This window comes from Lindgomyces ingoldianus, assembly GCF_010093535.1.
Source record: "Lindgomyces ingoldianus strain ATCC 200398 unplaced genomic scaffold BDR25scaffold_4, whole genome shotgun sequence".
NCBI classification, from domain to species: domain Eukaryota; kingdom Fungi; phylum Ascomycota; class Dothideomycetes; order Pleosporales; family Lindgomycetaceae; genus Lindgomyces; species Lindgomyces ingoldianus.
The window spans coordinates 1,345,589-1,359,710 of NW_022985165.1; the positions used below are offsets into that span (position 1 = coordinate 1,345,589).

The 14,122-nt window shown below is 48.9% G+C and overlaps 3 protein-coding genes across 3 annotated transcripts; 1 reads left to right on the plus strand and 2 right to left on the minus strand.

Annotated features, from left to right (window-relative positions):
- Positions 1 to 72: 72 nt before the first annotated feature.
- Positions 73 to 1,165, minus strand: BDR25DRAFT_212315 (uncharacterized protein; the record flags this gene model as incomplete). Its single annotated transcript, XM_033684715.1, has 4 exons — positions 73 to 329; positions 383 to 469; positions 553 to 1,030; positions 1,088 to 1,165. Coding segments are annotated over 4 exons (900 nt in total), but the record flags the coding sequence as incomplete, so codon positions are not given.
- A 5,371-nt stretch (positions 1,166 to 6,536) lies between these two features.
- Positions 6,537 to 7,926, plus strand: BDR25DRAFT_339869 (uncharacterized protein; the record flags this gene model as incomplete). Its single annotated transcript, XM_033693443.1, has 3 exons — positions 6,537 to 6,707; positions 6,770 to 7,139; positions 7,238 to 7,926. 3 exons carry the CDS (start codon positions 6,537 to 6,539, stop codon positions 7,780 to 7,782), a joined length of 1,086 nt encoding a protein of 361 aa, XP_033552772.1. The 3' UTR covers positions 7,783 to 7,926.
- Positions 7,927 to 10,688: 2,762 nt separating this feature from the next.
- BDR25DRAFT_278699 (uncharacterized protein) lies at positions 10,689 to 12,928 on the minus strand (the record flags this gene model as incomplete). The annotated part of the gene is made up of 5 exons (XM_033687700.1): positions 10,689 to 11,420; positions 11,498 to 11,879; positions 11,935 to 12,516; positions 12,566 to 12,782; positions 12,833 to 12,928. The coding sequence occupies 5 exons, from the start codon at positions 12,926 to 12,928 to the stop codon at positions 10,694 to 10,696; spliced, it is 2,004 nt and encodes a 667-aa protein (XP_033552773.1). The 3' UTR covers positions 10,689 to 10,693.
- Positions 12,929 to 14,122: the final 1,194 nt, after the last annotated feature.

Below are 14,122 nucleotides of genomic sequence, written 5' to 3' on the forward strand. Positions count from 1 at the left end.
GCGAACGCTGCTGTCGAGATCTCGCTGCGCGCCGCCATGGTCGTCTGGGGCTGGGATGGTGCGGCGCCGTTGTTGGACGCTGTACATAGCGTGCAGGGCTGGGATGCTGCCGGTCATTACTGCAACTGATGCTTCAGCGTGCAGAAGAAATGTAATCCAGACGATGCTGAATTCGAGCTGCCCAGTGATGTTGCGATGAATGCCACCGGCGATTCTAGTGGTGCTGAGGATGATTTGGATCCCGGAGAGGCAGAGGACGAGCGCGATCCGGACTTTGTGGCTGATGCGGAGTTGGGACATACGCAGAAGGATGAGGGGAATGCTGATGACTAGATTGGGGTCAGTAATTGCGGTAAAGTGAGGGCAAGGTAGAAGTGCTTACTCATGAGGTCTGTGATAATGTCGAGACATTGGACCATGATGCCGATTCCAAGGCTGAAGCTATAGTTCTTTTGTGGGTAGCATTTTGCTGTGCAAAACAGAAGCTGTCAGACTTGCGATCTCTCCAAGGGGAAAAGGGTACGGAAAAGGAAAGCTCCAGCTCAAACGTACCAGCAGCTTTGCCAACATGCGGACACAAAATGAATGCCTCCAACACAACCACAATCCCAGAGGCCGCCGTCACGGCGACGGTAACCCAATACCAGATTGTAAGCCTTTTTGTCACATTCCTCACCATTCGCCAAAACAATACCAAGAAAGAAAACTTAACCATGAAAATCGCAATCCATCCAACGCTCAGATAGCCATTTATCCAGGCTGGTCCCCAGGTGCTGAAGTCTTGTTGGAAAGCTGTGTTACCAATTCCAGGAGCCAATAGAAGCATGACTTCCCAATTTGTGGAAGCAGATTCGACGAAATAGATTCGATCGCTGAAGTGGTGAATGCATACTGTTTCGATGATGAGGCAGATGGTTGCGAATAGAATGAGATAATCGTCGAGGAAAAGTCTGCGTTCATGATGAAGGCGGAATCCGAGGCGCGAGAGAGAGAAGACACATGCGATAGCCAAGAGAATGAAAAGCAAGATCTGTGAGAAGGATTTCGTTAGCCATCCATGTAGACAAAATTCCTGGGAAGATGATACCTGAAAAGTGGATTTGTCTATTGCCCCTGCGTGGTCAATCTTCCATTGTGTTTTTGGATCAAATGTGCTAAGAGCCATGGCATTTCGAATACAGGAGCGAGGCAAGCAAAATGAGATGTCTTAGACAGAGTGGTTAGTGGTCGCGCGGCGGGACATTACATTAATTTATTCGCTGAAATGCTCCTTTAAACGAACTTGAAGGATGTACGAGGAATATGTAGGAGGGCTACGTATCAGCAGCCTTCAGATTCCCATCTTCTGTGCCTTGAAGCACATGAAACTTGGTCTTCTATCCCGCGGACTTTCGAAATGAATTGCGCGATACTTCGCCACACTCTCGGCTCCACGAAAAAAGTACCTCTGATTGACTATCCTGTGACAGGTAGAGAAGCGACCTCTTTGCTGATAGCCGGGCTTGAAACAAGTCTGCTCTGTCCAGACGGTAGGGCTGTGAGGGGCCATGATCCGTTTCGATAGGTTCTCTGAGCTTGTGGCGCTCCTTGGCACGGACTTCGCGATGCGGAGATGAACTTCGAGATGCACCGACGGGAGCGAACAGGAAAACATCCTTATAATTTAGGTAGTAACGATTGTAGAATCTCGGAACCACTGAGGCCTACACAATGTAGATAACTGAGCGGCGCATCATGCAACATGAATTATGCCTCGCAACTAATTCAGATGGACTCTGCCATTTACGCGGCAGTTGAGGGAAACAGTCTGCCAATGGTCTCCAAATTTGGCTGGCAAGGGAAAATGATTCCTTGCTGTCCGTCGGAGCCTCGCGAATGTCGACTCCTGTAGGATTGGGGCGAAGCTCAGATCCTTCGTAGCGGTGGGGCCACAGTGGATTTGACCCCCATTTGGCAGCACTCGAAGTCCTCCCAGATTTCGGATTTGATGATAGTGGGTCAGTAGAGAAGAGATGAACCTTCCGGGTCTATTAAGCCAGTCTAGTCTTTTAGTCAAAGGAATCCTCGGAATTCATATAAGTCGCCATGAACGAACGTGTCGATAGTGTTAGTGGCACGGGTTGGTCCAAAGAGTGTGTATATTCCTTCTAGGGCTTCACTGGTCTTTAGCCTAACTTCCGGGCTATGATTGTAATCGGTGTTACTAGCAAACCTCAGAAGGTGCTCATGTGCTTATGTGTTATGTATTCGTCACGTGCCCTGCCTATTCCCTGTCTCTAGCACTCAAGTGTAACGTGAATGCGGCGGGAGGTTTCCTTAAATGGAGCAAGAGGTTCTGGATCGCAGAATTTAGGTAAGTGTATTGGGCAGCGCAGCAAATAGACAACACCACAAGACGGAAATTTGCAGCCACTTGGGCCAAAAAATCTCGAATCTAGGCATATGTTGGAAAAGGTTACACCTCCTTGGGTTCGTTTCCAGTCGGGAGAGATAAGGGCAGAAATAATGAGATAGAGCTACAGCAGTTTCCGGTTGCAGGGCATTCTTTCGGATTGTTTGGGAGAGTCCTACGCATGCCGCTCTTGAAAGATGCACATGTGGAACTCTATATAATATCGATAAGCCGGGGGTCTGGGATGTAAACGCCAAGCATCCCAATGGTCTGGGTCTATGAGCATCAAACTCCCATGACGGATCTCCGGAAATATCATTCCCTGCTAGCATCTGTAATTGTTACCCTCTTACAACCCGAGCCGAACAAGCAAAACTTAAAAAGGGTCGACGGAGAGTTTCGGAGGATTCCACTCAAATTAAGCTCGAGTGTAACCATATTTTGAAGCTCGCTGCTTACCTAAACAAGGCCTAATCTAACTATATCTTCGCTGCATTTGGCGTCTTTGCTTCTTTCATCCGACTGTGTGCGCAGCTCGCATCTCATCAAAAGCTTTCCGATGTCGCTAGATTCATTTCGGTGGCCGCCTTCTCGCTTGGAGCCCAGACATTTTTGGTATATCATTTTCATGATCCGTGTTTCTCACACAAGTCCTAAGAAGGGGTAGTAAGATCGTATTCGTGTACGACAAGTCTCAGTGTGTTTTTTTATTTGCATTGGTGCATCCGGTCGTTCTTCTCTTCGTCCTGGATGACGAGTTTGCGGTTAAGACCCCACTCTTGGTACTTCTGATTGATTGCTCAAGTTACGTCCAAGAGGACTTAACTAAAACTTCCATGGAAAGTTGGGACTTGTTCACATTGTGTGGGTGATATTCATCGCCGAGCCTTTCCACGCCATGGCATATTGCTTCAGCTCTAACTCAGGTGAGTAGCCGTTAGCCTCATGTGGCAAGCTCTAGCTGGACGCCAGCTCAATGTCATAATTCAGATCCAGGAATAGAAAGACATCTTGCGGTCTGCCATTCACAATCTTCTCAGGCCGAAAGCGCATGTTAATCAAAAGGCGGACAGCATTTGCGGGAAGAGACACCATGTCGAGATTTTACCGTGATCTTTAGCGAGAAGTTTTCCTGTATGATCATATCCTGAGGGATTATGGACTGATATTTGCCGTGCGCAGGAGAAAACATCGTCGCATTGCCACCATGTGGTGAAGTCATAAGGCCGTCAGGGGATACACCAAGATACTCGACTGCGTGGCCACCGGTATGATGAAAGCATGGTACGATGACTGCAAAAGCAGTAGAGTCCACATAATCCACAAACCTAAGCAAGACAATGCTCCTTGAATAACACGCTCACCATCACCTTCGGCTTTTGTATCGATAGCTTAGATCACTCCTTGGTCAAGCCAGCTCTAAAATTTAGTTGAGAGTTTATGGACCTCACAGGTCCTGTATCGAACCTGGTTGATTTCATCGGGATCCTTCAGAAGCTGTCGCCATTATGAAGAGCTCGAGTGAGGCGCTTTCATCGACATCTTTCCGTGACTTATGGCGGCTTTATCAAAAATATCGAGGATCGGCTTCAAGTAGGATGCCGGTGAATGACTGCCTCGCAAGGACATGGCCCCCTTAGCCAGTACGTTCATGGTTGGTGGTGTTAAAAAGGCGCTACTCAACAAATCAGCATTCAGATCTTATTGCAATAAGAACCATACAGACAGCGTCGATTATGCAGTAGTTTTTCTGTGCTCATTCCAACAAACCCAGCGATCTAGAGGAAATCAGTTTATCCCAAAAGCACCGTGCTCCTATATACCTGGACCATATATCACCGCCCAAAGAGATATCGTGATCCCAGGGGGTTAAAGGCGAGATACAACAGCGCCTTTTCGCCCGTGCTCTTTGACTTAATGTAAGCCCCATCGCGAGCGGTATCTTGATGATATTTTTCTGTCATTTGCTTCAACCGAGATTTCTTGTCACTCTCCCCGCGACCACTAGGTATTCGGAACTAGCAGAAGCACAGGTACAAGCATGCTTGTTTGCCGAGCGGGAGACCTAGCTCAGGATCGCACGAATGCGATGGCCATTCGAAATGATTAAGATTCTTAGAGGACAAATCGACATGAGAGAGCATGATGGAAAGAGTGGAAGGGTCCAGCACCATTCTAAAGCCAGTTAACGCCCAGATTCGATAGGCTTGAGGAAGTTCCCAGTTCCCACTAATGCTCTGTTCTTTTGCGAAGGAGTCGCCCTGGAGGGTAATGTAGATTGGCACCAACGCTACCAGGGCCGTTCGGTATTTGCAATCGACACATCGATCAGCTCGTTACTCAACCAGCGTTCGAGGCTGAGGTGTATCTTTCTATTCTGTCTTGTCCCCATTGCTACATTCCGGGTTTGATGCTTCTTGGATTGCTTCTTTCTTGGATAAAGACCTTAATTGGATTTAGCAGAATAGATCTATCACACTCGCTCATTATGCGCTTCCTCGGGTATTTTTTTGGATCCGCTGCGACTCTGTTCATTGCTTATCCAATCTGTTGGATGAGTTGTCTTTGATGACACTTCCGTCTCCAGCAGGTGGTCGTATCCCTAGCTACCAGAGAGTCTAGAGCTCTAGCTGTACCTGAGTCTGACGTTCGGCGTTGACGACGTGTGGAACTCTACCTAGGGGAGAACGCTTGAGTAGACCCAGGCAAATAGGTCGTTATGGAGACTGGAGGCTTTCCTCATTGAACCTTCACCGAACCGGGCTGGCGAGAAAGGGGTCGAGGGCAAGGGGGTCATCGTCTGTCGAGAGGGCGATGCCGGGGTAGCTGTAATTGAGAAGAATCATGTAAGAAGAGAGCGCAGCGAATCTACGGCTCTCCTGACACGAACACGCCATCTTTGAGGACAAGGAATATCTCTATTGCGTTGAGGTCGAGGTGTTGGATGCGTCAATGGGGGGTTCAACCTTTGCGCTACTGCATAGTCTATCAAGCGAAATGCGAGAGCGAGGGTTCAGAAACATTGCAATTCTGAAGTGGAGGTGTTGAAACTCTATTTACCACGGCGAACTCAGTGGCAACACCTCGGCCTGACTCTTCCACTTACTACATATCCTGCCAAGATGGCTATTCAGCTTCCACATGCTCAAATCTCTGAATCCTGTCGGATTTGTAGCTGTTAAAAGAACTGGATAACTTCTCAAACCAGTGGCTTCGCCAGGATAAACCTTCATGACTTTGGTCCGAAACTGGGATTCGTAACTTACTGGCCAACATGACACACCAGACCTGAAAATAAGGTTTTGTAACACTCGCGGCAAAAGACAGCTGACCAATCGCCTCACGCCCCAGCTCGTTCGCCTTCAGCCTTTTTAGTTCGTGGCGGCGCCCCGGAACCGGGCATGTGGGGAGCAGGCTGCTTTTGACCCTGACGTTTCCTTTGCCGAGCTTGGGCGTGCTTGTGCGTCGGCGTGCCCAAGCCACTTCCAGGTCAAACCGCATCCACAACCGCACTCGAAAGTCGCGGACCGCGTGGTCCTGGCTCGATTGTGCGCATCGTGATCCACGGGTATTCCCTGCCTAATATTACTTGAATGCCATCGTATGACCTGTTGTTGATATCGAGTCATATTATACCTTGGTTGATGCTGCACCTGAAGCCCAGCGAGAACGCTTCGGGGAGCAGTCGCAATTGGATCTCCGTATTTTCTGATGATTGACTGGCGTTGATACCCCTTGAGTCAGGAACATGGGAGCTAGACGAGCGCTAGGAAAGGACATTTTCGCTGAAGACGGGAGAACACCCTCCGCTAGCTGTCACGACCCTGGAGCGCACGCCACCATCCCCGGATGTTTAGATGCTCGGTCTCGCGCATTGCTCTTGTGCTGGCCTGCCCGCGAATGGCGTAACGGCAATCCATCTCGAGTGTCCAGAAAGGGGGAAAGCTGCTCGGGGGAGCTTGAACCGGTTCCTCGCGAAGCTAAAAATTGAGTCTCAGGTGCGGTTCAACGCGCCTGTGAATCGCGGCCCGACGAGACCATATATCAAGGGGACAAGGACAGTCGCAAGCTCCCGCCGGGTTTGTGTCCAGCGACTCAACTTCCCTTTCTTCCGTCTTTCGCTCCCGCAGACTGCCGTGTGACTATGGCTACTCCCGGCACCCCGGTCCTGGACTCGAATGTCGCGCCCGTGTACCTGATACCTTGCTCGATTCTGGCGGCTCTTGCGTTAAGTCTTTGCACGGCGAGGATATGGACGCGTCTATCTCGAACAAATCATATGGGTCTGGATGACTATCTCATCGTCATCGCAGAGGTGTGTTCAATCCTCTCCTCATGGGATCCCAGAAACCCAACTTAGTGGCTAACAATTACCAGGTCCTCTCATTCTCCAACATGTTCATCGTCGGAGCATCCACCTCCTATGGATGGGGTCATCCATACCTCGCCCTCACACCCTCCCAATACACGCAGATAATGAAACTGCAATTTGCAAATCAGACCATTTGGGTCATCACCATTGCCATGGTCCGGATATCAGTGGCATGTTCACTCCTACGATTCGGGATGGAGTGGAAATGGAGGGTTCCATTGTATACATTGATCACTTTCCAGTTGCTCACATCCTTTGGTTGGCTCATCGTCCAATTCTTCCAATGTCGTCCGTTGCGCTCGTTTTGGGATATCGTCCCCGATGCGAAATGTTGGCCTGTTAAAGCTATCATCGATTATGGCTGGTTTTCTTCCGGTACGCATGCATGAACAATTTCACATACCTCACTCTCCACCCTTTTCCACACTCTCATATGCACCCATACTCTCATTCTAGCTTCTAATACCTTGTAGCCTTCTACACAACCATGGACCTTATCCTCGCCCTCATGCCGATAAAACTCGTCCGCTCTCTCAACCGCCCGCTTTCTGAAAAAATCCTCATCGGCTGCCTCATGGCCACCGGCCTCCTCGCCACGGGCATTGCGGGCGCCAAAATGACAACCTTTAATTCCCTCGGCCAAGGCGACCCTATGCAAGCCACCGTCAAACCCTCCATGTGGGCCAAGCTCGAAGAACTCGTCGGTATTATCGCGGCATGCATGCCATGTCTAAAATCGCCCGCGCAGAACCTGCTACGACGACTCGGCTTATTTTCAGGGGATGGAATGGGTAGTCGCCCCAGTTTTGTGAAGACATTGAGTTTAAAAGAGGTTGGGAAAGCGGGAGGAAGGGATGATGGGAGCGAAGAAGATGTAGATCGAATCGGGAAGGCAGAGATAAGGATTGATTCTGTTTCTGTGGCTGCGCGATTGGGGGATGAGAGGGGGGATTTAACGGCGAATACGAGTGTGCAGGGGGATGCGCAGAGTCGGAAACAAGGCTGGGAGGCTGTGTGAGGATAGATGCATTCCATTTGGATTCTGATTGAGCATGTGGGTCGGGGTTCTGATGTTTGTGGTTTGGGTTTTGGGTGCATCTTGCAATTGCATGGTTAATGAAGCGAGCGAGCGAGTGAGTGAGCGTTTTGGTGCATTTCTGGGCGTCGTATCATAGTGTAGAAAAGTTTGGTGGATCGACTTCTTTCTGGGTCTTCGATAGTCACTCGGGCTGGAAACGAGTTTCGGATCCTGTGGCTGCCTGGATATCCTAATAGTCTGGATCCCAGGTACATTATACTCTGTGTCTTCGTATTATAATCTTCAAGTTGAATTGAGTTAAGTCTGCACTACCATGTTTAGGCAGGTATCTAAACTTCCTCCGCACATATAATAGACAAAATTTCCGTACGAGTGATCAATGTGAACCAGGGGTAGACATCCCCAACAGGTCCAACATCAATTGGAATAGTTTCACTCTCCAAACAAGGCAACTGTCCTTACACCTCATCTACCTTTGAGAACAAGATTTTGCTCTGGTTGATTGCATTCGTGCCTTGGAAGAGATGATCGAAGTCAGATCGATAGATGTTCATTTGCATTACAATCTGTGTGCTACGTTGGGTATACGTATAGTTATCTTTTAGCCTTAGTACAGCGGGGATTCTCTAACCACGGGTTCCGTCGGATTTAACGTCATGATGCCTTCCCACTAGGTAATTTTTTTTATTTCAGCTCTTAGTATAAATAATTTGGATCACTCCACTTGTCTGAGATATTTCCTTCAACAAGAATCACAGCGACTATAACTACCTCCACAACTCACTACACACCACAAACCACATTCCACATCAACCGATCAACTAAATCAACTGCATGGACACATCACTACCCCGTACAACAGCTATCTTCCCAACCTCGCTATCAAACCCATAATGAAGCTCCTCATCATCCTCGCCCTCTTCTTTGCAACTCTCATCCTAGCTCGCACAACCGACCGCCCAATCTGGCTCAGCGACCGCTGCGAGCACGGACACGAACATGCAAAGCGGATGTGCAAGAAAATGTCGAAGGAGATGAATAATGTGAAACTTGTGAGTGGTTTTCGAATCAGTTCTCCTCATCCTCTACGTCACTACTTCGTTACCACTGCTCTTGCCTCTGCGCTCGTCTCATTCTCAAACCCCAATCCTTGCCCTTTGCCCCTTTCCGCAAGTCATATCTATTCTCCTCCCCCCACCCACGCATCTACATCCATTTTTCCCTACACCTAGACCCATACTAACAATCAACGCACCACAGTCTCCACTTCTCTTTCCCCGTCCCGGAGGCGGATGGCCAGGTCCATTCAACGGCGAGGACTACCGGCATAGAGGCCGTCGATGCTATCGATGCGCGCAGTTTGCGCCAGGAGATAATCCAGGAGGCCAGTAGGGAGTTACTCTATGAGTCTTTGGTATGGATGGCTGAACGGTAGTTGAAGGGGGAGGATGGGCTGATGGAGCAGTGGAAGGGGATCAAAGTGAATGGATTGAGGTTGAGATGGGGATTTCGCTGAATGTTTCGAGATGGAGGGTGGACGTGGGAGTGAGCTCTTTTTGTGAAGGGTGGGCGTAATTTTTATGGGAAAGGTATGCGACGGGGCAGATAAACAGATGAAAGACCTGAGTCTATTGTACCCCCATACTCCTAGACTATACCCGCATCTATACATTGGAGCAGAAAGTGGCTTGGATTACCGTGTCACTAAGAAATGGAGTCAAGGATCTATCAGATCATGTTCCAAATGTGACATAGTCATCCGCTTCCAGGGCTTCCAACGAGGCGTAGTACTGTACGATTAGGCGATTTTGAGGCCTGTACGGGTGAGATTTTGTGTACGTTCGTACAACAGGGAGGAGGAGAGGTAGGTGTACGTATTGTAACTGTTACGGCTCACGTGATCTGTACAAGTAGTACAATTTAATTAAAGTACGCTGTACTCTAGTTAAAACAGCTAAGACTATAGGTCTCTAGAGATGTAAGATTAAGGTCTAATTAACTAGTTCTCCCTAGTAACAAGAGCAGATAGGACTAGATAAGGCCTGTAAGGCTGCAAGAGGCGTAGATAGATAACTCTGCAATAGAAAATAGTTAGTAATAGGTATTTTTAAGACAACAGACAGATAGATAGATTAAAACCCTTAGAAAGAGATTTAAGCGTCCGCAGGCCTCCTACTCGCTAGAGCCCTTATACCCCTCCAGAACCCCTATACAAACTTCCTAAAAGGGTAATACAATCCGCACTACGTACTGTACCTAGGGCATTATTAAACGTACAATACGGCTCACGAACTCAGTACGTTTGTTCTGAACACGTGACCGTTACGGTTCACTTTGTACGGACCGTAGTACGGCCCGTTGGAAGCCCTGTCCGCTTCTGTAAAAAGGGAGCTCAGACAGGCTTGAAGATACGCTTCGAGAACGGTAATCGAGGGTCAGTTTCACTGAGACTGCATAATGAATGACTGAATATCGAGTTGTTTAACGGGAAAACCCAATGGAATCACAGACACTTACAGAGAGGCGGATCTTCAGATCCCATCGCAGAACTTGGAAAGCCCGAATGGCGACAAGGGAGAGTGCGCAGATTAGGGATACTAAAAAAATTCTCGACGGAAACACCTGCATTGACCAGTGTTCTGTAGATGAAAATACAGCGTCAACCGAAGCTTTGATTTCAACGGGGGCTGACAAATGCACGCTATTTCGTTTGCATTCATCATATGACCGCATCCTTCCAAAACGGCCTAGGCAGATCCATAATGTTGATCGGAGCCTTACGGTTTGCTTAGTAGCCATGGCTTCTCTGTGAAATGGATATAGAAGTATTACTTTGAGTTCATAGGCATATATGTCTAAGGGTATATATTTGCGAAATCTCAAAACCCAGCTATCCACTCCCCTTTCTCATCGCCGTGGGCGTCTCCACCCAACTCAACCTCTCCAACTGCCTCCCGCCTTCCGGTGACCTGTCACCCAACTCCACCGCAATGGTATCCCCATGCAACTCCGCCGACTGATCATTCACCGTTGGCATCTCACCCACAATCGCATTCCCATGCAACTCCACAGGTGGATCATGCACCGTCGACACCTCCGCAGGCAGATGTTCCATCTCGGCCACATGCTCCGCCCCTAGCTCCCTCCCCTGATATTTCTCGACAATGTCTACGCCCGTGCCATCTAACTCCGGCTTATCGAAATTCGCTTCTGATTTCCGGGCCTGTTTCCTGCGATGCAGGACGAACAGCGCGAGGAGCAGGACAAGGATAACGGCCACCGCTGCGCCGAGGGCTATCCCTGCTTTTGCGCCAATGGAGAGGGTGGCTGGCTGCTTTCCCGGGTTGCGGGTTGGAGTAGGCGAAGCAGTTGCTCTGGCGAAATCGAAGTTCGTGATTGTGCCAGTGCCGTTGACCCCAGCCTGGTCGAGGAGAAATCTGCATTCAGCGGTGAGATTATTCGACGGTGTTTGTTTCGTCATCGCGCCAGCGTAGTCGGAGAGGTTGCCGGAACTGGGGTTTATGTAGCCTTTGATATCACAGCTGCCATCGCTGTTGTTGTTGTATTTCGACCAGTACGTGAGATCCCATGAAAGCCGTTCGGCGAGTGAGCAAGAGCTATTAAGTATTAGAATACATGCCAGCCTCCTCGACACTGAGAAAAAAAAAAGGCAGATAAACGTGCGGTCTCTCACCTGAAAGCGTTGTATTCTCCTCGCGACTGGTTCCATCGAGTCCCAGGACAATCGGTCAAGTTATAACCACACGCCAGCCGATTGTAACCGATGAGTTTATTAGGATCTCTGAGCTTGTCTATGACGACTTCGTTTCCGACACAATCTAATGTCTGCATCATGCAGGCGCAAATATTCTGGTGTGGGGTTGACGGGAGCGTGCTGCCAGGAGGTTTCCATTCTCCGCTCGCCGTTGGACAGCTTGTGGTTTTAGAGGGAGGTGGGGTGTACTGGGCGGCGCTGATGGTTGGAATAGTGATTGAGGCCATTATGGATGAAAGGTGGCTATACACATCCCCCTCTACCATAATGTGCTCGAACCTTGAGTCTGGCGTGCATAAACCTACGAAGGCATATTAGTTCCTGAGGAGCTCTTAGTGTGAGATGCCGAGCCTCACCTGGATCTTGCAATGTCGCGAAGTACTCATAAAATATTCCTCCAGCCAAGCTCGTGGTGACATTGTTTCTGTACAATGTCTCCAGTGGATAATTTGCCGTATCGTTGGCATTGAATTTATTATTGCATGCCGTACTAGTGAGAAAGACAGGCATGGATGCATCTGCGAAGAGCTCTGCCTGCCTGTTGATCCAGCTACTCGGTGGGCATGTGTCATTGCCTAAGTGCAAGGCTAGGAAGTCACTTCGGACGTCACCGCAGCTGGCAAAGTCCAAGGCGTTATCTACATAATCTTCACCCCTGGTAATACCAGACTCTATTGTCATGCCGATCGGGATATTGCGGAAGCCGTTCGAACTGATATACTGCCTCGCATCCCGGATGAGGGCCTTCGATAATGGGTACGCAGGTAGAGAGTCGTCGAACATTTTCATCGCTGGGGTATAAAACCCTAGAGTGTTTGTAAATTTCGCCATGTTGGCTATCAATTTCATCGAGTCGTTGTATACCGTCATATCATAATTATATTGGGAGGGATCTGGGTCGTATGGAATTAAGTTTACGAGGACATAGATGCCAGCATCTATGAGACCCATTAATGATCGGTCGTTGGAGGATCTGAGAATACTTACCTGCAAGCAATTCCATACATCCGGCGTGGTCGGTGTTCGGAGCAACGCCATCAACAAGAAGGACATTTGTAGATATGTTTTGGAGTTTTGGGACATCTCTTCCACACCATTCGTGTATGTTCGCAAGCGGGTCGTTCTTAGATGGATCCACGTATCGATATCCCACACCACGAATGATGAATTCAGACCCATTGGTTTTATAGAAGAAATGGGAGCCCTATGAGATGCTTAACTGGGCCCCCCGCCAGATGAGAGGTAACTATGCACCTTAATAACAATCGGATCAACTTCAGCTAACACGCACGAAGAGACAATGAACAGAAACCATGGCCAGAGAAAGTTTCCGCGAAAAGAAAGAATCATCCTCTGCGAAACGAACGATTTTGCGCATATGGATGGGGGACAGAGAACCGAAATCAAGAAGAGGTGGAGGGATGCAAAAGGATGGAGAGGACGTGAAGATGGAATTAAGTGGGGGCCATGAGACAACAGGATGTGAGGCTGTGCCACAATCTATTTCGGACCCCACAACTCTGTGCACGGTTGGATTCCACAACCCTGGGTCGGCAGCTCTTGTTTGATTCGTCTGCTCTAAGTTAATTAGCACTGCTGAAGCGCGAAACGGCAGCTCCATAAGCTTCCGAGAAAGCCTCGGAGGCGCGGGCTTCCCAGCCATGAGTCTGGCGATTTTTGAATGCAAAAGTCGGAGTGCGGACAGTCCAGATTCCGAGCAACAACTGGAAAACGACTGTAAGTTTCAGTTCTGTAAGGTTAATATTGGAGCTGTTGGAGCTGTTGCAGCTCAACCTTTCAGGTGCTTTCAGTCGCCGTGTTGAGCTGCAGTGCTAAGGGGAAATTTGCGCCCAAGCGCTTACGGCAAATTCGTGCAATCACGTGATCACGTGATTCGCAATCTTTCCGGTCGCGCCTTTGTGTATTTCATATTTCCGATTTCGCGCCTTCATCCCCTCAAACCACAACCAGCAGTTCGAGGTTTGCGAGTGCTCTATGACTCTAGCGGATGCCGACGTTCGAGACTGCGGACCTTCCAACAGGAAATATGGGCTACAACGTGGCTATTTGTACACGGAAAGAGTAATGAGACCATTTTTGAAGTGAAATCTCAACAAGGAGCCCTGTGCGAACAATTGAGTCGGGGATAGCTAATCCGAATGCAGGTTAGATTTATTATAACTAAAGACATTCCGTACGCACAACTTCGAGCCTCGTGTCCAGCTCATCGCACATGTTTGGCGTGCGTGATGCTAAGCTGGACTGGGGTTGGTACCTCTACCTTCCGCATTAGGCATCGCATCCTTTGGTGCAGCAACGCGCAGGTACAACGGTATCGTAAAGCAAACGTGGAGGGAAACGAGTTAAAGCGTCCTGGGATATGATCTTAGGTTCTTCAGGTTCCTTGGGTGTTTCTAGAATTTGGGTTGTGTGGTGGGAGAGCGCACGGGAACGCCGATGGTGCTGTACTTGTCTTGTCATGGCAGGGGATCGGGTTAAGAGCTTCCCTAACCGTCGAGATTTCAATATAAAAATCTAACGATG